At 39.0% G+C, this 23,414-nt stretch overlaps 1 protein-coding gene across 2 annotated transcripts; it reads left to right on the forward strand.

Moving 5' to 3' along the window:
• Nucleotides 1–217: 217 nt before the first annotated feature.
• NPM1 (nucleophosmin 1) lies at nt 218–16,391 on the forward strand. Of its 2 annotated transcripts, XM_059174295.1 has the most exons (11): nt 218–403; nt 2,381–2,460; nt 3,018–3,137; nt 3,475–3,568; nt 3,884–3,990; nt 4,104–4,171; nt 9,100–9,157; nt 9,519–9,602; nt 10,318–10,419; nt 12,932–13,006; nt 16,035–16,391. In XM_059174295.1, exons 1-11 carry the CDS (start codon nt 346–348, stop codon nt 16,071–16,073), a joined length of 885 nt encoding a protein of 294 aa, XP_059030278.1. In that variant the 5' UTR covers nt 218–345; the 3' UTR covers nt 16,074–16,391. The 2 variants fall into 2 exon arrangements, with proteins under 2 accessions (XP_059030278.1, XP_059030280.1); XM_059174297.1 differs by lacking the exons at nt 12,932–13,006; nt 16,035–16,391 and adding an exon at nt 11,541–11,880.
• Nucleotides 16,392–23,414: the final 7,023 nt, after the last annotated feature.

Raw genomic sequence — 23,414 nt, forward strand, 5'->3', positions numbered from 1 at the left:
GCGTGCGCACAGGCAGCCGCGGCGGAGGGGTGGGGCCGGGGTAGGAGTGCGCGTGCTCGGTGGGAGCCCGCGAAGTACCTGGAGGAGGTGGGGGACGAGGTGGAAAGGAGTGGGGTTGAAGAGCGCTTGCGCGAGAGACGGACCGTCCGGGGGAGGGGGGCTCCCGAGCACGCGCGCGAAGACGGGACTTCGGAAGCTCTCGCGAGATCTTCACGATGCTATATATGTGCGCAGGGAGCCCGCGTCCTTTCCCTGGTGTGATTCCGTCCTGCGCGGCTGTTCTGTGAACAGTAGTCGTTTATTTCCGTCCGCCTTCTCTCCCACCCAAGTGCGAGCCACCACCCCATGGAAGATTCGATGGATATGGACATGAGCCCCCTGAGGCCCCAGAACTATCTTTTCGGTAAGTGCTGGGAGGTTGGGGCGAGGCCGTCCAGGGCCTGGTGGCTTTGAGGTGGGGGGGCGGGGATCTTCCTGAGGCCTGGGCTGGTAGAGAAAGCTAGGCACGCTGGAAGGCCTGAGGGAGGAAAGCGAGGTGCCGGGGCCCTGCAGCCTAAGAAATGGGAGGTCCGAAAAGGAGAGCTGGAGCTCGAAGCGGTGGAAGGAGGGGCTGCCTATAGCCTGGAGCAGGAGCGATCCGAGGCCCGGGGCCTGAGGTAACGTAGAACCAACAGGCTGAGGATTCGGCTTTATTTGGGGGCACGCGGTAGAGCCACCGGCATGATTTTCTCTTGGGCTGTGTGATTTCGTAGGCTTGTGATTCTTGGCTGGTGTCTTTCATGCTGGGCCCGGCCTTGGTGCTGGAGGTTGTGGGAATCCGTGGTGGGGCATGGTCCTGTTTTCTGGGGGGCAAGGGTATTTAGAGCCTGGCGTTGTCCTCAGGCCTCAGGAGTGCGGAGCTCTAGGGCCGATATTCAGCCCCGGTGCCTCGGCCGGTTGCGGGGGGAGGGGAGGCGCGGCCCGGCGTGGGGAGGCCGCAACCGCTGGGAGCACGTGGTTGCCACGTGGTTGGGGGAAGGAGGGGGTGTGGGCACTACATCCGGGTCTACCTGGTGTCTTGTCACCCCGGAGCCCGGCATCCTGGTGCTTAATTGAAGCTCTTGGGCGGGAAATGTTGGGTAGAGTGGCTGGTGGAGCCAAGATTGTGGGAGTCTTTGTTCAGTGCTTAAAGTCTATGATGGCAGTTCTCATTTATAGAGCGCTTTTTTTTTTGTTCTCACGTTGGTAGATTGAGTTAGCCCACTTTGCAGATGACGGTGCTGATGCTCAGAACTGAAGTGACTTAACGAAGGTTGTGCTTGCAGATTTAAACCAAGACCCTTGCCTCTAGAGCTGGTGCTTTATTTCATTTATTTATTTTTGGAGGGAGGCTGGTGGAAACTGCCCTCTGTAACGCGTTGAGCAAACCGCTCTTTTGAAAAGATGGGATACGTGTGTAGGGTCAATAAGGGCTAGTACTGTTTAGGAATCTTTCCCTCCCCTCTCCAGAACGCAGTACCATAGTAGAAAGAGCCCAGCTTTGGTTTTCAGTCCTCATGAAATTGTCGAAGCTCTATTTTTTTTGTCAGGCTTTGAAGTAAGTGCAAATCCTGCCCCACGTTTGTTCTTTATATATCATGCTGAGATTTGTTAATTGAGATAACATTAAGGCGTCTGTATACCAGTAACTGCTAGATGGCAGTTAGATGGAATCATTTAGTTAAAATGTTATCTGATGGCCTGTTGATGGAATGGGAGTAGATAGCTCGCACTGTACATTAAGGCTTTTATATCTAGCCCTTTTGAATAGCCAGGATTTTTGATCAGTTTATACCATATTTTTGTGTTAATCTTTTCTACTGAACTATCCTTGGTATATGTCTATTCTTAAATATAATTTCTGAGCAGAATTTAATGTATATCATTTCTGTTAACTTCAGATAGGGATATTGATCCCTGTAGTAAGTTTTGGTTCTTTTTACATTTGTAGTTTTTCTCATAAGTATAAGCTGTTCATGTAGGTGTTCATGTAACCATTCTCATTTTTCAGTTTGCCACTTGGGTGCTTAGGTAGATAATTCATTTTTTTTTAAATAGTAGGATTTTATCAATATTGTACATTAGACTTAGTTTCAGATACAGGTTTCAGTTCCAGATTTACTCGGTCTTCGGGCCTGTTTCTACCAAAAGTGGTAATAGTAGTGTAGTAAAAAATGAGATAGTATAGTGGGAAAGTGGAATTTATAAAGCCATGTGTGGATGTTATTTGATGTTCACAGACAATTGTTCAAGAAATCCAGGAAGAGCTACTTCTGCCCTGCCTTTTGGTAGCTAGAACAGTAGAAAACTTGTTCAGTCATCTTTCAGTGATATTCTTTGTTGTTTTTTGTTTTATTTACAGGTTGTGAACTAAAGGCTGACAAGGATTATCACTTTAAAGTGGATAATGATGAAAATGAGCACCAGTTATCTTTAAGAACGGTATTTACATTTTCCAAAATAAACTTTTTCTTGTTATCAGCCTATTTCTTTTTGTGACTTAACACTTTGATAATATTTTTTTTATAACTGAGTAGTGTATATACGGGATAGTGCACTTGGCATCTTTACCTGTCAGTTGGTAATCATGTGAAGTTCAGTCACATTAATGTTCAACTTTCCATATTTATGTACTTTGTTTCTTTGGCTGCATTATAAAACCCTTTAGGACAGTGATGAATCTTTCTTGTACTCAACAGTAAGGCCTATAGCCTTACTGCCTAACTTGTGATAGGCGGCCAGTAAATGTTAGGTGATCCATACTGTGGGTAACTGATACCTCCCACCACTATGCCATCAAATACATTTCTATGCATTTATTCAAATGTATCAGATATTAGAAATTGATTGGTAAGGCGACATAAAACTTGAATGTTGTGCACAATAAAGTTTTTTATCAGTGGTAATAATAGTTTTATAATTGCCTTTTTTTCTTAGAAGACAAATTTTGGAGGATTGTAAAATGCAAACTTAAGCTGAAATACTCTTTTTGTTTACAGGTCAGTTTAGGAGCTGGTGCAAAGGATGAATTGCACATTGTTGAAGCAGAGGCAATGAATTATGAAGGCAGTCCAATTAAAGTCACACTGGCAACTTTGAAAATGTCTGTACAGCCAACGGTAAGGGCACTTAAACTTGGGAATTTATGTCAAGGTCCGATTCTGTTGTATTAAAATAGATGTCATTTAACTTAGACCAGGGACTTAGAAAGGAGGAATTTCCTTTGGTTCTTACTAGTAGCAGTAGCTGTGTCTTCTTTCACTGTGGGGTTGAATGTTCAATGCTTGAACATAGTGGTTTGCTACTTGTTTGTCAGAAGTGGAAAAACGGGTTCACTGGTTTGTTCATTTGGCTTGAGTTTGCCTGTAATGCCTATTAATGCAAACATTTTTCCAAGTTTGTCGTGAACAGGTTTTTATACTGAACATTTAACCTTAAAAATTTTCTCCTTTTTAGGTTTCCCTTGGGGGCTTTGAAATAACACCACCTGTGGTCCTACGGTTGAAATGTGGTTCAGGGCCTGTGCATATTAGTGGACAGCACTTAGTAGGTATGTTATTATGTATTAGGCTATTCGTTCTCAAATGCAGTTGCTTTGTTCCCTGTTTGAACTTTGTTTAGTAGTTCTAATACTCTTGTCTTCATAATCATTCACATGGAAATAACTGGAAAAGCCCCCCCCCCCCCATTAAAACCTAGGAGAGTATTAGCCTTGGAAAGTCCTTTTTAAAAAAATTTCTGTGCCGTTTGCTGTTTTTCTAGCAGATTTTTGTTTTTAAATGCTCACTACTGTATGTTACGCCTTTTTTTCCTGAGTTCTTCCTCGTCACTTGAGTTTTAATAGTGGATAATAAATTTATTTTAGCTGTGGAGGAAGATGCAGAGTCAGAAGATGAAGAGGAAGAGGACGTGAAGCTCCTTAGTATATCTGGAAAGCGTTCTGCCCCTGGAAGTGGTAGCAAGGTTCCTCAGGTAGGTGAAATATGGCGGATATCTTACTCTGGCCTTTAGTTTGTGATAAAGGCTAGTACTTGTTCAGGAGTATAAGGGTGTATATATTTATATATATATTTTTTTCCTTTAAGAAAAAAGTAAAACTTGCTGCTGATGAAGATGATGATGAAGATGATGATGATGACGATGATGATGAAGAGTAAGTATAAGTAGTATGCTCTTAGAAGCTTGACAGATGTCTGGGGGTAGTTTATGGAAATTATTTACTAGAGTCGTCCTGTGAAATTCATATAATTAAAGGGTAAATGGCCAGTGGTTGTTATTTCGGGTTAAAATAGCTGAATTAAAGAATGTTACGGGATTAAGAGCCTTTACAGTGCTGCAGTGTATTGCAGATTTTAAAAGAATATGCAGTATTTCCCAAATGTATTTGACTAGCTTTTTTTTTTTTTTTTAAAGAATTTATTTATTCATTTGACTGACAGAACACAAGTAGGCAGAGAGGCAGGCAGAGAGAGAGAGGAGGAAGCAGGCTCCCTGCTGAGCAGAGATCCCGACGTGGGGCTCAATCCCAGGACCCTGGGATCCTAACCTGAACTGAAGGCAGAGGCTTTAACCCACTGAGCCACCCAGGCGCCCTGACTAGCGTTTTTCTGAGGAAGAGTTAGTGAACCTGTGATAACAGGTCTGCTGGTATGTTTTTTATTGAACGCTATATGATAAATGGTTTGGGTAGAAAGAATCTGAATAATTCCAGCTACATTCATTTGTAAGTTGTTACTTCATGATTTTTTTCCCCTCACAAAGGATTTTGGCTTAGGATTCTTTGGTCCTTTGGTCCTTAGTGGTAAAATAAGATTCTTCTAAAAGAGATTAAGAATGGATGTTTGGAGGGCGCCTGGGTGGCTCGGTGGGTTAAGCTTCTCCCTTTGGCTTGGGGCTTGGTCTCAGCGTCCTGGGATCCAGCCCCATGTCGGGCTCTCTGCTCAGCAGGGAGCCTGCTTCTCCCTCTCTGCCTGCCTCTGCTTACTTGTGATCTCTCTATCTGTCAAATAAATGAATAAAAAAAAAGAATGGGTGCTTGGGTGGCTCAGTCAGCTGGGTGTCTGCCTTTGGCTCAGGTCATGATTCCAGGGTCTTGGGATCAGGCTCCTTAGCAGGGAATCTGCTTCTGCACCTTCCCCTGCTCGTGGGTGCTCATGTGTGTGTGCTTACTGGCACCCTGTCTCTCTTTGTCACATTCTCTTTTGAGCTCTTTCCTGTAAATACAGTATTTAAAAAGAATAAGGATGTTCGTGGAGGATTTAAAATTGGGATGGAAACAATTTAATGATAGGTCTATTAAACTTGATCAGGCTGAGGTAGAGTTATATGCACCTAAAAAATAAAATGTTGTTTGTAATTGGTCTTTCCTATGTGCAGTAATATCAGTAACTTTTGATAAGTTGAACTTTTAATTATCTGTCAGCTTTTTTCCTGAGTTCCCAGGTTGGTCCATATATATACATATATATATGTATGTGTGTATATATATATATATATATATATATATAAACATAATTCAAGAAGAATTTAAGGTCAAACACATACTAGGTAATGATCAAATATGAGAGTTAGGTTTTCAGTAACCTCAACTAGCCAAGCTGGTAGTTATTAAAAAAGCCATTTAAGCATGGCGGTGAAGGCTCTAAAGTATGAAAAGACGAAAGAGTTGAATGCTTAAAAAAATGCAGGATTACCTGCATATCAGACTTAGAAACCATATAGTTGTTTCACTGTTAACAACTTTGGGGAATAGTTTTTATTAGTCAGAATTAAAATGATACACCCCAGGAGAAGAATGGGAAATGGACTTAAAATAGAAATGAGATGGGGCGCCTGGGTGGCTCAGTGGGTTAAAGCCTCTGCCTTTGGCTCGGGTCATGATCCCGGGGTCCTGGAATCGAGCCCCACATCGGGCGCTCTGCTCAGTAGGGAGCCTGCTTCCCTCTCCCTCTCTCTGCCTGACTCTCCACCTACTTGTGATCTCTGTCTGTCAAATAAATAAAAATCTTAAAAAAAAAATAGAAATGAGAAACCCGAATGGTATATGTGTTTTGACTTTTACTTAGTCCTTGACCTCACATTGCCTTTGTGTAGGTTTACTGTTTATGTCCAATAACCTATTCAGTGAGGAAACAATCCCTTCTAGGAAGGCTTTGGAGTGGGACCCAGTTGTTGTCTTTATTCTGCTTGGGTTTTGAAAGATTTCCTGTCTTTAAAATGGGTGTTTCTTTTTTTTTCCTAAAGATTTTATTTATTTATTTGACAGACAGATCACAAATAGGCAGAGAGGCAGGCAGAGAGAGAGAGAGGAAAGGAAGCAGGCTCCCTGCTGAGCAGAGAGCCTGATGCTGGGCTTGATCCCAGGACCCTGGGATCATGACCTGAGAAGAAGGCAGAGGCTTAATTAACCCACTGAGCCACCCAGCCACCCCAAAATGGGTTTCTTGATACAGCCACAGTGTAGAAGAGTTTGTGTTCTTCCATGTTTCCTCTAAGTTGTGTCTTTAAGTTGGGTAGTGAGGGAGGAGTGAAATAAATATATACAGATGTTAAGGTTCAGATTACTAAGGTTTCATATAAGGGAAGAAAGGGTGGGTGGTCAGAGAAATGTATTGGTAGGGATACTTAAAACTGCATGTGATAATTGGTTTTATAGAAATTCTTGTCATCTTGTTTCTAGTGTGGGGAAGAACATAACAGGGATTGGGTTCTAAAGCCAAAATTGACAGAATCACTAAGGACAGTGTATATATAGCTTTGCCTGTACTACATGATATTTGGCAGTCCTTAATTTACCCCAGTTCTGGAAAGATGGGTGTTTTCTTGGTGCAAGTAGATGAAATTGCTTATTTCAGAAACTAGTGTGGAAAAGAAAAAAACATTTTGGTTAGTATAAAAGTTAGTTTTTGAGGTAATTAAAATATAAATTAGATTTGCTATTAGCTAATACTTACATGAACTTTTCAAATTTTTCCCTAAAATTCACCAGTTTAGAATTAGAATGCGCAATTCAGTGGTTCTTACATTGCATAGTTGTGCAGTCATCACCACAATTTCAGACCATTTCATTCCTTCAGAAATAAACCATATTATAACTTACCTTTATATTCTCCAGCTCTACTCAACCAGTAATGTACTTTGTCTTTTATGGATTTGCCTATTTTGGATATTTCTTGTAAATGGAATTTTACATATAGTATGTGATTGATGTCTTGAGTCTTAAAAGAATCATGCATGTTGTAGTATTACTAGTACTTGTCTTGGTATTATTTGAGTTGTAAGAGGTTATTTTTTGTTTCGGGACAAGCACCTTATCAGATACAAATATTTTCTTCCATTCTGTTGGTTGTCTTCTACTCTTGAGTGGTATCCTTTGCACAAAAGTTTTTAGTTATCCTCATTGCTTTCTTTGTAATTGAAGCATGGTTGACCATACAGTGTCACATAAGCTTAAGTTTTTGTTTTTAATGACTTGTGAAGTCCATTTTATTTATTTTGCTGCTTGTGCATTTGGTATTAACATAAGAAGCAATTGCCAACTCTAGTGAAACCTTTACTATGTTTTATATTTAGATCTTTGATAGATTTCTGAGTCCGTTTTTGTGTATGGTGTGAAGTTAGGGGGACCAACTTAAGATTCTGCATGTGGATTTCCAGTTGTCCCAGCACCACTTGTTAGGCTTCTTTGCCATTGAATTAACAGTGTGATCACTGTTGAAAATACAATTACTATAAATACGTGGGTTTATTTCTGGGCTCTCCAGTTTTATTAATGTGTGTGTATTATTAAGTGCTGGTAAAACACAGTTTGAGTTCTGTTGCTTCATAGTTTTTGTGGGTTTCTTTGAAAACACTAGGTGAATCCTCCAACTTTGTTCTTTTTCAAGATTGTTTTGGCTGCTTCAGGTTCTTCAATTTTGATACAAATTTTAGGATCATTTTCTACAGAGAAGTCAGTTGGGACTTTATGGACTGTGATGAATCTATAGATTATTTTGGAATTGCCACTTTAGAATATTTCTACTGATGTGTGAATACAAGATATGTTTCTATTTAATTTAATTATTTAAACTACGACCTCCAATTTTTTAACTCATTTATTTGTAAAAGAACAGTGTTTATCATCTTAACCATCTTTTAAGTGTGTAGTTCAGGAGTGCTAACCATATTTATACTGTTGTGTAATAAATCTTAAACTCTTACCTATTTAATATTGAAAATTATACTTACTGAATGAAAACTCCTTTCTACCATTCTCCACCTGTCTGGAGCCGCCTGGCAACCACCGATCCACTTTGGATTCTTAAGAGTATAAAGATTACTTTTGATGCCTCATTAAGTGGGATCATGTAGTATGTCTTTCTGTGACTGTTCTGTTTCAGTTAACCGTCTTTTTAAGGTTCGTCTTTGTTTAGCATGTAACAGATTTCCTTTAAAAGTGAATATTCCAGGGGTGCCTGGGTGGCTCAGGGGGATAAAGCGTCTGCCTTTGGCTCAGGTCAAGATCCCAGGGTCCTGGGATCGAGCCCCACATCGGGCTCTCTGCTTAGCAGGGAGCCTGCTTCCTCCTCTCTGTCTGCTTGCCTCTCTGCCTACTTGTGATATCTATCAAATAAAGTCTTTATTTAAAAAAAAAAAAAGTGAATATTCCATGGGTGCCTGGGTGGCTCAGTTTAAGTGTCTGACTCTTGATTTCAGGTCAGTCATGATCCTCAGGGTCCTGAGATTTAGAGGGTTCCACTCCATGCTTGCTCTGTCTCCCTCAAATCTTACCCAAAAAATCTGAATATTGTAGTAATAACTATGAATATTCCATTAATTTGTGTATATCACATTTTCTTACGTATTTGTTAATGGATATTTGGGTTGCTTCACCTCTTGGAAATTGTGAATAATGCTGTAATGAAGATGAACGTGCAGAAAGCTCTTCAAGATCCTGCTTCTGATTCTTTTTGTCATTCCCCAAAAGTCTGAAAGTTATTGTCTTAATAGACAAAACTTGTAGGTTCATCCAATTTCTACATAGTTTTTTGGCTTATGTGAGTGCATTGAGTCAGTATTAATAACTCTCTTCATTTGTAGTGATGATGATGATGATTTTGATGATGAGGAAGCTGAAGAAAAGGCTCCAGTAAAGAAAGTAAGTAGGATACAATGGTATGAGGTCCGAAATAGCTAATAACAGAAATGTAGGAAATTTTTTAGTGCTTTTCACTTCTTTTGTAGTTAATGAAAGCTGCCTTGGGAGGAGTTGATGATCTCATACTTACTTTAGTCCTGAGTAGGGTTGTCATCCTAAAAACTTTCCTAGTAGTGAAGAATGATCTATTTTTTTTATCCATGGGGCCTCCTCCCACTTTATTAGTTCTTTACACCTTTTGTCAGAATAACTGCTTTTGTCTTAGCCTGACTGCCACATATATAGTTTTAAGGAAGTTTTATTTGCACTCCTATCTGTTGTTTCGGAGAGGGCAGTGATTAAGATTAATTTCTAATTGCAGTCTGTACGAGATACTCCAGCCAAAAATGCACAGAAATCAAACCAGAATGGAAAAGACTCAAAACCATCAACACCAAGAACAAAAGTAAGTGACACCATACACATAAATGCAGTTCCCATTGTAGTAGTTAAAAAACTACAAAGTTCTCCTGTGGAAGAAGCTAGTCTGAAATTTGACATTGTTTGGAGAACCCTTGTAATTGGTGTCTTAAAGAGCCAAAGTATGCTTATTAGTAATTACTGTCCTATGTATGACTGTTGGCATTTTAGTGGAGGAGGATGCTAACAGAAAGATTTTTATTGCATTACAAACAGTTGTGTCCTGTAAGGAGTTTGTTGAAAGTATTTTATGGCATGGTACAGTTTTTCACCCTAGCTGTGTTGACAGCTTAAAAGAACCACAGTGCCTGGGCTTGGAGATTATTAGAAGCTGCAGGATGGGCCTTCAGCACATCAAGCTGCATTTACTTGCTTCATTCTTGGGGCCTTTGGGTTTTAATTTTGAAACCTTTAAGTGGTTTCCTCTCAGTTTACCTAAGTGTACAACAGATCTGGTGTTGAATTTACAAAAGCAAGCTCAAAAGTACTCCTTTCTTAAGGGATGATACTAAGGATAAAAAACAGTTGTTCAGATGTTAATTTGAAATAACAGTGCAACTCTGTACATTTTATAAAGAAGGATGGTAAATAAGAGGGATTTTTCTTGAGAAAAACCAGGTAGATAGGGGATGGGTCTTAAGAGCTATACTCTTAAGGACCTTTTGAAGTTCATCTTTTTTCTCCCCCCACACCCCGCCCAGGGTCAAGAATCTTTCAAAAAACAGGAAAAGACTCCCAAGACACCGAAAGGACCTAGTTCTGTAGAAGACATTAAAGCAAAAATGCAAGCAAGTATAGAAAAAGTGAGTAAAAGGATCTTTAAGAACTAGATAGGTTTATTCTTCCCTATGTTAAGGTAATACTGTTGTGAAGGCTTGGAACTAGATTGCTCCTTTTTTTTTTTCTTTTCTTGCTACACCTACCCCTTTTGTGTTTTTCTGATGTTTTGTTTTCAGAAATGGATTACTTGTTTTTTCACATTTGTTTCTAATTTCATGATTTTTTTTGGTATGTACTTGAATTTACTTGTATTTTATTTTATAAAAGAAATACAACTAAATTTGTTTTAAGGTTCATTCTGATTTTAAATGTGTGCTGTGGTGAGTGCTGTGAATTGTGTAAGACTGATGATTCACAGACCTGTACCCCTGAAATAAATAATACATTATATATTAATTTTAAAAGTTCACTAGATTCCTTTGCTTGTTTTTTTGGTTGTAAGATGCTACAGAACCAGCAGAGGGCGTTTGGGTTTTATAAAATTGTAAGCCACTGGAAAAGTGGAGACAGTGTTGTTGCTTGGTGGTGTAGCTAAAAAAAATACTGGAGTCATGACTGACTCCAGCAAATTGGAAAATGTCTTTTTCTGTTTGCTTTTTATACTGAGATATTACTGGTCAATATATGTGAAAATATCTTGAATCTTTAATAATGCTTAAATTTAAAGGCCTTTTGTCTTAGTGGAAATGTGAGAAGTTAGCTCACATCGTGTTGCTTGATTGGTGAGCTCAATTAAACCCTAGTGAACTTGGACTTGTAGAATATGGAGTAAATAGTTTCAAATGTTTTGAAACATTTGAGAAAGTCTATAATTCTGTGAATTGCGATATAAGACCCCAATTAGTGAGATTAAAGACGGGATGGTGATGAAAAGTTGATGACTCTCCTTTCCCCGTGTTTTTCCCGTGCTTTCTAAGTTTTGGCCTGGCTTTGCTAGATGTCCTTCTGCAGTGAAGAGTCAGTTGGAAAAATAATGTTTAGAACCAGGATGTGTTCATTTATGCTTTGTTTCTATGGTATACCTTTCTAGGTTCTGGTAACACAGCTGTATTTTTATCCCTTGGATACAATGCTAAAATGACATCTTTTAGATCCCCCCCCCCCCCCATTTTAATATGGTCCTATCTCCTTGATTTAATTACAGGCGAATTGAACAGTCCTGGGCACTACTGGTAAATTAAGCCCAAAGCTGGGGAGAGAGGAAAAGGAGAGACAAATATAGTCCATACTGACTGTCATCAACAATCCAGACTGAAGTTTCAAATTCCCTTTCCTGATTTGCCACCCACCCACACCCCCTTCCAGGCTGGAAGCAATCTCATTCTTGATCTCCTAAAGCACATTTCTTTTGACTGCTGTGATTTCAGTGACCCCTTACACTTGGCTTTCTATTATGTGTGCAATTGCCTCACTCTTGACGATGTTTCAATCACTTCTGTATCTCCCTAGCTGCTCAATAAATATTTTAATGAATCAAATAAGAATGTATGTGACAATAATTTAAAAATTGGAAAATACAGTAAGGTTTATTTTCTAGGTTATAGAGGTAGTTTAACTATTTTATACCATATGTCTGATCCCTAAACTGTTCGTGCCATGATTCCTTTGGCATTTTGAGACCTTGATCTTTTAAAATGTGTAGAAAATTGAGGTTAAATGAAAATTAAAATTTAGTTATAAAAAGAGGAAACAAAAGGGATATACTTAGTGTAAAAAAGATAATTCAGAAGTAGTGTTGAATATGAACATCTAAGGGTATTTTGCGGTAATTGCTATTTTAGAAATACTTGGTGATGAAATATTTTGAAAATAATTTGGTGCTAGTAGTATTAATGATTTCTTCCCCATATCCATAATTGATGAAGGAGGTTCCAAGTTATAATTAGTGAAATGTGGGGCTAATTTTCCCTTCCATTCGACTTCATAAACGTCCTGAACTGACTCCCAGGCTAGCATTGTGCTGAACCTAGGTTTTTAGTAAGTATTAAAACAATTTCGATTTCTTTGTATGTGGTACTCAAAAAAGGATATACATTTGTTTTGTATTTGGTTCTGGGTGGTATATATAATATAGTAGTCAGACAGTTGACATTTGAGGGTCTGAAGAATCTCAAGTTTAGCTTATATTTTGTATTTTTAGACAAAACATATCGTCTAAAATTGGAGAGAATTCGAGACTGATAAACGTAGTAGTATGGGACTACTGTGAAAGACCTAAGGTTTTTTCCCCCCTTTTAACTTTAAATTCAATTGATTAACACAGTGTGTTAGTTTCAGAGGTAGAGTTCAGTGATTCATCAGTCTTACACCCAATGTACATTACATCATGAACTCTCCTTAATGGAAGACCTAGCTCTTACATCTTGTTGCCCAGTAGGTGTTTCTGGCCTAAAAATAGTATTAAAATGAAAGAGTTGAATTGATAAGAAATGAACCAGTGATGTTTGTAAATAGCATGAAAATCTGTGAGAAATTTCATAATATCTCAAAAACAGTGTTTTTGTACTTAACCTTAATAATGCTTTTGTCTCCTAGGGTGGTTCTCTTCCCAAAGTGGAAGCCAAGTTCATCAATTATGTGAAGAATTGCTTCCGGATGACTGACCAAGAGGTAACTGAATTTTCAGGACATAAGATCAAATATTTTACTGTGACTTACTTATGATTCTTTTAATTTAAGTATTGGCTTCTTTTAAAAGGTTCCTAACCACAGACAATACTTCAGATTAAATACATGGAAACTTTTAAGGATTTAGTTGGTAGAGATTGAGAAGATAACTCTTCAGTTCTTTTTTTCTCAGCTTTTGATAATAGTGGGTAAATTATCTTTTTGGTTCCTGAACTCACTTTTAATTTTGGTGCTTTGTTGATTAAGGAAGTAGTATTCTGTGGTTTCCTTGCTGCTCCATTTGAGTATTAGAGGTAGTCTGGACTTGGACTTTCTTGTGAGTTGGCAGAAAAGACCATTTTCTGCATAGGTCTTAGGGGAAGCACATTTTGCTGAAATCAACCTAAAGTGTAAAATCTGGAAGCAAGAAGCCAAATTGTAGTTAATATTCGATATCTTAGTTTGAGTCATCTGTTAAGTTTTGTATTATGTGTTATTTTGTCAATAGAAAAAAAATGCATTTATTTTTATTGTCTTATTTATGGTTGCTGACTCAGATTATAAAGGAAAACGTAAAAACAGGTAAGGTTCCTAGGCGTCTTCTATATACAGAACACTCTGTTAAACGGCTTTTGTCAAGAATCCCCAAGCCTCAACTTTTCTCAGTAAACGAGGAAATTTTGTCAGTTTGAGTTTATTTTCTGCCAGTTATGACTTAAATGGCAGTACTGTTTATGTCCAGTTTGAAACCCATTCAGTATTTCAACACTACTATTTATGAGGTCAGCCATAATTGACATGGCTGTGAAATGATGAAATTCAGTTTTGTACTCTTGGTTGCTGTTCTGTTTGTGTATATTTGAACCCCAAAGTACAAGTGTGAATTTTCTGAATAGTGGACATCTGTTACACAAAAATCTTGTGAAACTGCAGTATGCAGCTATTAGTTCAATATCGTGTAGTGGAAAGTAAGATGTAAACCAGCATTTACTAACAGGGAAGCACAAAACAAAAGATTTCTTCCACTAGTACCAAAGGAAGTGGTGAAATAAACCGGGAATTAAGAACAGTTCAGAGGAAGAAAAAATAACCGAAGATGTAAAGAACTTCCACCCAGTATATCAGTCTTGGTAGCTGAAATGACTGAATTCCTGCTTTCAGAAGTATTTTCTGAGTCTAAGACTGAAAGCCTATTCTTAAGTGCAAGGATGAAATTTCTGCAATATTCAAAAGTAGTTCTGCTCACTATTACATAGATTTATCAAAACTATAAATATGCCTCACGTTTTTACAGCATACTTAACAGATACAGGTCACAATGTATAAACAATTTTTTCCATTGCTTGTGCAGTTTTTCTAGTGAAAAAGAGTTGCTTCTGAGGATTTGGCTAATAAAATCCCTTCCAGATGGGATTTGAGAAATACTAGCAAATCTTTGCAAACGCTCTTGAATTAAGAGTTAATGAAAACAATTGTACTGCCTTTTGTGGAGAAACAACAGATGAAATTTTGGTGAATGTTTTTGTAAAGATAAAATGTTTACTCAAAGCAGTGATGATACTACGAAAGGTGTTTTGCAGTTCTCATATTCTGCATAGCACTGCCCCGGTGGCGTCCTATGTTACTTTTGACTTGAGTGTCATGAGATTGTTCTTCAGCATTTATATTGAACTGAGGGAGGATCTTTGTGAGATTTACTCAACGTTTGATACTCCGTTCCTTTGTGTTTGAAACCCTGTGGCTGTTGAGTAATGGTATTTTTCAAGACTCCTATTTGAAGCCCTGGAAATCATACTTCTGAAGAAAAAATTCTAAATGTTCTTAGTGATCTTTTTTTTAAAAAAGATTTTATTTATTTATTTGACAGAGATCACAAGTAGAGAGGCAGGCAGAGAGAGAGAGTGAGAGGCAGGCTCCCTGCTGAGCAGAGAGAAACCTGATGCGGGGCTCGAACCCAGGATCCTGAGACCATGACCTGAGCCGAAGGCAGAGGCTTTAACCCACTGAGCCACCCAGGCACCCCCTTAGTGACATTTTTAAATGGTTAATTGAATAAAGCCTACGTTTAGCAGTAGGATTATGTAAATGCAGAGAAGTTCAAAAAACTTACTCTAAGGTACTCCTGTTGTCTTAAAAGAAACTTGTTAAAGGCTGTAGAGTTGACAAACATTAAGGCTATTATTTTTATTCATAGTTTTAAAGGTTTTTTTTCTTAAGTACCTCCCATCCATTGCAGGAATTGTACCACAACCCCAAGATCAAGAGTAACACACTCCACCAACTGATCAGCTGGGCATCTCAAGATGCCTTTATAAAAGAAGGTTATCTATGAATAGGAAAAGAAATGCCAACTTGAACTGGATAATTAATAACTATACTTAGCCAAGACTGTCATTTGAATAATGATTCTTTTACATGGATGTTAATACTAGCATGAGAATAAGTAAGAATTTCATCATGTGTTAGAGGAGGACAGAGAAATGGACAGACATGCTCTTTTGTCAGTAGACAACATCAAATCATTAGATTTTAAGAATGGAAAACAGATTATGTCTTGGAAGATTGGTATTCAGTGATTTAACAAACCAGATAAGAGCAAGTGTGAGTAGTTAATCTGGTGTGTTTCAAGTAAATATAATTTTTTTTAGTATGTGTCCCATAGGCTTAGAAATAAATGTGTTTAACTGTGTGTTCTGTATTTCTCCATGTTAAATCTGGCAGCCCTAAAGCAGATTACATTGGCCTATCTGGCTTACCTACTCTTGCATTTCATTTATCTAAGCTCTTAGGTACATACTAGTACCATTGACTCTAATTACAAAGATTCACATGATTTTAGTCTGATTTGAAGTATTTGAAATAAATTATGTCTGAGTATATATTTGGTTGAAATTAGTTCTTAATTATGTAGTGAACCTTTTTGGTGGTAAGATGAAAAATAGATATGTTGAACTGTACAAAGAGACATGGTTTAATTTATTGGTGTCTATGAAGTGTTGTGGTTCTTTAACTGCATTTCTTTTTTTTCCAGGCTATTCAAGATCTCTGGCAGTGGAGGAAGTCTCTTTAAGAAAATAGTTTAAACAGTTTGTTAAAATTTTCCGTCTTATTTCATTTCTGTAACAGTTGATATCTGGCTGTCCTTTTTATAATGCAGAGTGAGAACTTTCCCTACCGTGTCTGATAAATGTTGTCCAGGTTCCATTGCCAAGAATGTGTTGTCCAAAATGCCTGTTTAGTTTTTAAAGATGGAACTCCACCCTTTGCTTGGTTTTAAGTATGTATGGAATGTTATGATAGGACATAGTAGTAGTGGTGGTCAGACAAATGGAAATGGTGGGGAGACAAAAATATACATGTGAAATAAACTCAGTATTTTAATAAAGTAGCACTGTTTCTCTTTCTGTTATTTACCCTTCTTATACTTTGTCAAAGAAATAAGTGTATATAGTTTAAAAAAAGTGTCAAATACTATCCTAAAATCCCTTCCCTACCCCTCCAAATAGATCTGCTTCTTGGAGTTAACCCATCTATTTTTCATCTTGAGCATTACATGTTTAAAACTTCCCACTTCTTAATAACAGATGATAATTATGACCATGTAGGCGTGTTTCCAAGTGTTCAGACCAGCTATCCACTTTAGCCCAGTTTTTACTGGTAAAATCTGGCATGTTGAACATGTTGCAGCAGCTTTTCTCAACGTGGGTTCTTCATCTAAAGGGGAACGAATTCTGTTGACTTTTTTCAATTTCTAAAGGACGAATTCTGTTGACTTTTTTTAGTTTGCCCAAAAATGTGCATAATTTACACATTTTTAAATCTGTAGGAGAAAGATTGATTTATTGCATGTGGTGGTTACAGGAGGACATTTAGGGGCTAATTCTTGGCATCTTTTATCTGTTTTACCCTGTGCCAATTGTATGATCGTTCTGTTAGATTACTCTTCTTCCTCTTGTTTTGCTGTGGTGTCTCCCAGTAGTTGGCTAATACCTGGAGGAAGAATTTTCTGACTACTTTTAAGTCCTTTTTTTTTTTATAAAGATTTTATTTATTTATTTGAGAGAATGAATGAGAGCGCGTGAGAGAGGAGACGGGCAGAGGGAGAAGCAGACTCCCCAAGGAGCTGGGAGCCCAACGTGGGACTCGATCCTGGAAGTCTGGGATTATGACCTGAGCCGAAGGCAGCCGTTCAACCCACTGAGCCACCCAGGCGCCCTGAAAAGTCCATTTTTGACACAATTCACTGCTGCTAAATCTTCTCAGAATTTTAATTGTGCCCTTTCTGGCTTACTCTGTTTAGATTTTCATGTGTTTGTCTAGGACCAATTTTCCTGAGAACTGATTAAGAGTGCCCTATTGCTGGTTTCCTGAAATTTTATAATTTGTCTTGTTCTGGGCCCTGGGTAGACTGGGTCTGTTCTCTAGGGAGTCTCTAGTATGGGGCAATGTTCTTGGGGGAGATTTTGTTCTCCTGTTCAAAGTCTGTCTGTTCTTGGGCCTTTGGTTTGACGCTCTTGGAAGTTTTCCATCATTGCTTGAAGTTTGAAGAAACCCCTTTCACCCATGCATTGTTTACTCAAAGTTTTTTTTTTTTACCCTCTCTTATATTGATTAGGAGAATTACTGTCTTTGATGAGGCTGTAGTTCCAAATACTTCGATGGGAATGAGCGGGTATCAGCCTTTTAATCTTTGTAATGGTTTTGGTAGAGCATCCTTATTTTTTCATTTTACTTTTTAAAGTAGGCTCCATGTCCACCATGGGGCTTGAACTCCTGGCCCTTGGTCAAGAGTTCTAGATGCCCTATGGGCTGAGCCAGCCAGCAGGCGCTCTGAGTAACTACTATGGAGGGTGGAAAGGGTTGGTGCAGTAGTCTTTCTAATCCCACTTTCCAGGCTTCAGGTGTCTCTTCTAGTTATTTACTTTAGATTTTGGTTTTCTTCATTTATTATTTAATTTCCTTTTCAAGGTGTCCTTGTAGTTTCTCTTTTTATATCTTATTTTAATGGAGATTCAGTTGGAAATGGCAAATGTTCATCGTTCTTAATTTGACTTAAAATTTAAAGGATGCTTTATGCTTAACTTTTAAAAGATCATATACTTTAAATTGATAGACTCCCAAAACGCTTAGCTTGCACGTGAATTTGAAAGTTACTGGTCTTAAAGAGTGCCACAGAGTGCTACCAAGAACTAAATACATTAAAGTTGAGTCATTCCTTCCCCAGATAGTGTTTCGCATGACAGTATGTGATGATGTAGGACTATATTATGTAATTAGTTACTTAAAATGTTCAGAAGTAGATGTATACTTGGAATATAATGTCTTAACCAAAATGTAGGTCTGAACTGTTTGGAGTTGCTTTGTGTAGGAGTTAACCCTTGGGTTTAGCTGATGGGTACCTAATGTATCAGGAAGACCAAAAGGACTTCTCCCCAAAAAGCTGTTGGCCTTGCTGGTGGTCGTTTTTTGCACATTAAATAAAGCCGATCAGATCCATCTTTGTAAACGATTCTAGGTAGGGCAGATTTTCTTGTGCCTCCGAAGTCACTTAATAGTGCTTGGTACTGGACTTCAGCCAACAAAATATGTTAATCTGAAAATTGAACTCTTAGGCTTGTGACTGGAAATTCTTCCTTTAAAAAACACTTGTGCAATACATACTGTTAAGTGAGATTGGCCATATTTAGATCAATATTGGTTTAATTACTAAAAAACAAATACAATTAAGGTACTTAGGGAAAGCTAAAGATTTTTAAAGCATTTTTAGTTTTCTAAGACTAATTAGGAAAAAAGCAATTCTTTCCCTTTGTCGGTAGTGCTTTTTTTTTTTTTTTTTTAAATTTATGGGACACCTGGGTGGCTTAGTTGGTTAAGTGTTTGCCATTGGCTCAGGGTCATGATCCCAAGGTCCTGGGATCAAGTCCTACATAGGCTCTGTCTCTCCCTAACAAGTAAAACTTAAATTTTTTTTCTTTTTGTTAGAGTGAGTGTACAAGAAGGGGACACTGCAGGCAGAGGAAGAACTAGGCTCCCAGCTGAGCAAGGAGCCCAATGTGGGACTTGATCCCATGACTTTGGGATCATGACGCAAGCCAGTGGCAGACACTTAACTGACCAAGCTACCCTAAGTGTGCTCCTAGTACTAATTTTCTTTTTAAAGATTTATTTTAGAGAGAAGGGGAGAGAGGGTGGTGGGAAGGGGCAGAGGGAAAGAATCTAGAATCCCCACTGAGCAGTTTGAAAAAAGGGGCTTGGTCCTAAGATCTTCAGATCACATGACCTGAACTGAAATCAAGAAGCAGCCACAACAGCCACTCAGGCACCCCAAATCTTGATTTAAAGTAGTAGAGGGACCTGTAAGAGAAACCTGGTTTATTTTCCTTAATTTGGGGAATTTGTAGTAGGTAAACCTGGTTGTTTTTAACTTTTTAAACATATATTATTTGCTTCAGGAGTACAGGTCTGTTGAATCATCAGTTTTACACAATTCACAGCATTTCTTGATGGAATAACTATTATTTCCCTTTCTTAAGCCAGTCTCCAAGATACAAATATTTAATGGCTTAGTTCTTTAGCAATACTGTTCACAATTTGCAGGCATTTTCTTGAAAAACCCCCACTTGTATTGCCTCTGTACCTGACTTAAAAAACAAGTATTTGGATGTTCTTTACTAATTTTCAGAATGATGGATTGATGTTCTTTCATCAAAGCAACCTCTGAAAGTAGTTTTAGTTAAGTATCCTGGATTCAGATTTTTTTTATATATTGGTATTTTGCTCTTAGATCATTTTTGGCTGTTGGGAGTTCCATTTGAGCTTGTTCCTACCATCACAGTCTCTCAGTAGTCAGATAGTGTCTTGCTTTCTAGTGAGAACATTTTCCAAGTTCTTCATTTTCTTTCTCGGACCTGGAATGATCCATTTCTTGTAAAGAATGGCAGGGGCACCTGTGTGGCTCAGTTGGTTGTGTCTGACTTTCAGCTTGGGTCATGGTCTCAGGGTTCTGGGATGGAGACTTGCATGGGGCTCCCTACTCAGCGGGGAGTCTCCTCCCTTTCCTGCCCCTCCTCCTGCTCATGCTTGCTTGCTCTCAAAATCTTGTAAAATAAAGAATGACAGTTATGAACAGTCTGGGTGGGTGGTGATCATTAGCTTCACTTTATGGATGATCAGATCAGACCCTTTGTAAAAGTAATGGAGTTGTCAGAGCATTTAGAGGGCAGTGACGTAACTTGGGTAACTGAGGGAGGCTTCTCTTCACTTGATACCTTGGTCATGTAAGGTTGTGTTGCCTTCAGTTTCAACCACAGAACAAAATAATGCCATTTGGGGAGAACAGATCAGACTGTCTAAATGGGCTTATGCAAGTAATAATAGTATGAGGTTTATAGTGTCACAAAGCTGTAGAAGCTTCTAGGTGGTCTTGACAACCAGTAGCATAAATGAGGGAGATAGTCTAGGGTGTGGGGCTTTTATTGGAAATGCTCCAAGAAAAGTTGAGGGTCACCACACATGGAGCTGCTGAATAAAAGGTAGTAGTCTGGGCTCTGGAAATAAAAGGTTACAGTTTGTTTTTGTTTTAATTTTTTAAAATTCCAGTATAGTTAATAAAGGGTTAATGTTATTTCAGAAAGTCTAAGGCTATCTTCCAGCCAGTTCTTGCCAGAGCCAGTTGCTCCCTGACTCATGCATTTGGCAGTAGAGGTCCTGTTTAATGCTGTGAAAGTTCTAAGAGCTGGTTCTGAGAAAATTTTTAGAGCCTCGTGTGTGCTAAGGGTCTACTATTGAAGGCTTGAGGCTGTTCTATGTTCTTAGGTTGGAGGTTCTATTTTTCTGTATCCAAAATACTTGTATTCTACAAACTCCCTGAATTTTGTGAGTCTAAGTTGGAGAAAAGTGGAAAATAATCAGGTTGCTGTGGTGTATATTACTTTCACACTTCAAAAGGATAGGAGAAATCTAAAACATTTAACTACATACGGTGTTCAGTCAGAAAGCAAAAAAAGTTAACTGCCCTGTGGAGTATACATCCTATTGCACTAGCAGCCAATATACATTTTCAACTCTCTTTAAGATTTTCAGTTCCGCATAAGAAAAGGGGGTTAACAGATGAGAATCTACTCAGAAAATTGTAAGTTACTAGCTGACAACTGGGAATTGGATGTAGCACACAGTCATCCATCCCAAGCTACACTTGCCTAGAGTGGTGGTCATAGCCTTGGCCTCCCAACTGCCACAGTTGGACCCTTCCAATTCATTCCTTACTTTAGCATCTGTGATACGCTTTTGAAAAGCAAATTCATTTTGACCATGAGTTTCAAAGCCTTTGACACTGATTGCCAAACAAATTAGTATATCCATGCTGTTGAGTACTACTTGGTAATAAACTGATAAAAGCAACAGTGAGGGTGACTCTCAAAAACATAGTGAACAGAAGAAGCTGGCCACAAAGTAGCACATAATACAGGGTTCAGTTTATGTTGTAGTAGCATCTAATGCCAACAGATGTTAATTTGGGACCAGCAGTGGGTATGGGGAGGATGCCTTGGGTGTTCATACATAGATCTGTGTTAAACTCTGAGCACACTTGAAACAGATGGACTTAAAAATTGTACATAAAATAGTGCCTTTAAAAAGATACTGGCTACCTGTTGGCCTCTGAGAACCTATGAGGTAGGATCAAGCATTTGCTTATTTTTACCCTGAACTTCTGCCATTCACCCCTGGCTAATCATGCCTGTTACCTAGCTTTTTTCTTGTAGGCACTTGATGTCTTGCTTGGAATATTCCTTTGCATGGCTAGCTCTCCTCACCCCTGGAGCTTAGCCTAAGTATTACTAAGAAGATTTCTCTGTCCCATTGGTTTTCTTCAAAGCACCGATAAGCTAGAATTTCTCTTGATTTCCATTACTTCTCATTTTCCGTAAAAGTGAAGTGGCTTTTTTTAGAAGAGGAAGTTGTCTGTCTTCACCCATGGCCTGACAGTAGGGTCAATAAATAGTGATTGGATGAATTGATGAGAAGTGACTACCAAATTAGTGCTACATATTAAGTTAATATGAATGTGTCAAGTTAATATAGGAGAACTTCATATGAAAATCATGTATATAGTAAGTAGATATGTGAAAACTAGATTAGAGATGTAAGTGGTAAAAAATGTGGTTAAATGACGAGCGGGAGTCAAAAGACATCCTGGTTGGATGCCTCTTCAACTGTAAGTTGAGAATGATACTGCCTCCCTACTTCATGAAGTCATAAAGAAAGTGAAAATCTGAGAAACCTAATTATAATTATTAATAATGGCTAAAACCTTTGGAGCTTTTCTTATGTGCCAGACTCTGAATGACCTCATTCAGTAACTGGAAACAACTCTTGAGTTGTTACTGTTCTTAGCTGTGGTTTGTAGATGAGGAAGCAGTCTCAGACTGTTACTTGTTGGAATTTATAAGTAAATGTTGGAGGCGATATGCAAATCAAGGATTTCTGACTCTTGAGTTCATGCTCTTACTCAGAACTATTCTCTTGACTGGACTTTTTTGGTCCGTCTTTATTTGGGTGATAGAAGAGTAATAGAAAGTAATAATGGTATGATAAGCAAGACCAATCCTGGCAATGAGAATGTCTGTTCAGCTCAGCCCTCCACAGGAGGCTTCCCTGTCACCCAGCACTTAGTTTTCAAAAGGTTTTCTGCTCTTGTGTCTAATGCTGAAACAGAGACAACCTGTTTCAGAGCCTCAAGGGAATGGGAACTTAAGAGCTTGCACAGAGGGCTGGTACACGGAAGAGTCCTTTCCTGTTTGACAGCAGCTACCCCAGTTTATGCTCTAGTACAGTGGGGTTATCAACCACTGCCAGCGACACCAGGTTTTTAGCCGAATAGTATGGATTCCTGAATTTTGCTTTTTGAGTTTGTTTCCCACTATGACCTCTCCCTTAGCATCAGGGCCAAAGGACAGCCTGACTGTCGGCAGTTCTAGAGAGGAAGCAGTTGCATGTGACAACACCTACATTTTGAAGTTGGGAGTGTTGCCTCTGAAGCGGGGAGAGGCGGGGAGAAGAGCTATCCTTATTGGAGTCGTGGTTAAAGGAACTAAATGCAAACGGAAACAAGTCTCAGCCAGGTGGCCCGAGGACGACCTGGAGTGGTCGCTGACCAGAGTCCTGCTGGTAGCTCCCCGTTAGCCCTCCCGGGCAGGGGTTGCAGCGACGCCTCGGGGCCGCAAGGTGGCAGCCGCGCGTTTCCAAAGCTGGCTCGCCGACCAGAGCCCAGCTGGGATCCCTGAGAACAGACCCGAGAGCTCCGGAGGGAGGTGAGGGGGAGAGAAGTCCTGGAGACCCCCTCCCCCGCAGCGGCAAGGACGGAGAGATCAGACGGGGTCTCAGAGTGCTAGCCGTCCGAGAGGGCATCTGG

Source organism: Mustela lutreola, chromosome 5 (assembly GCF_030435805.1).
Source record: "Mustela lutreola isolate mMusLut2 chromosome 5, mMusLut2.pri, whole genome shotgun sequence".
Lineage (NCBI taxonomy): Eukaryota > Metazoa > Chordata > Mammalia > Carnivora > Mustelidae > Mustela > Mustela lutreola.

What these genes read in the sequence shown, in the direction of transcription:
- NPM1 (XM_059174295.1), top strand. Translation starts at nt 346, where the DNA reads ATGGAAGATTCGATGGATATGGACATGAGCCCCCTGAGGCCCCAGAAC. An exon ending in GTGGTAGCAAGGTTCCTCAG is followed by an intron (nt 3,991 to 4,103) that starts GTAGGTGAAATA and finishes TTTTCCTTTAAG; the next exon opens with AAAAAAGTAAAACTTGCTGC. An exon ending in GATGACGATGATGATGAAGA is followed by an intron (nt 4,172 to 9,099) that starts GTAAGTATAAGT and finishes CTTCATTTGTAG; the next exon opens with TGATGATGATGATGATTTTG.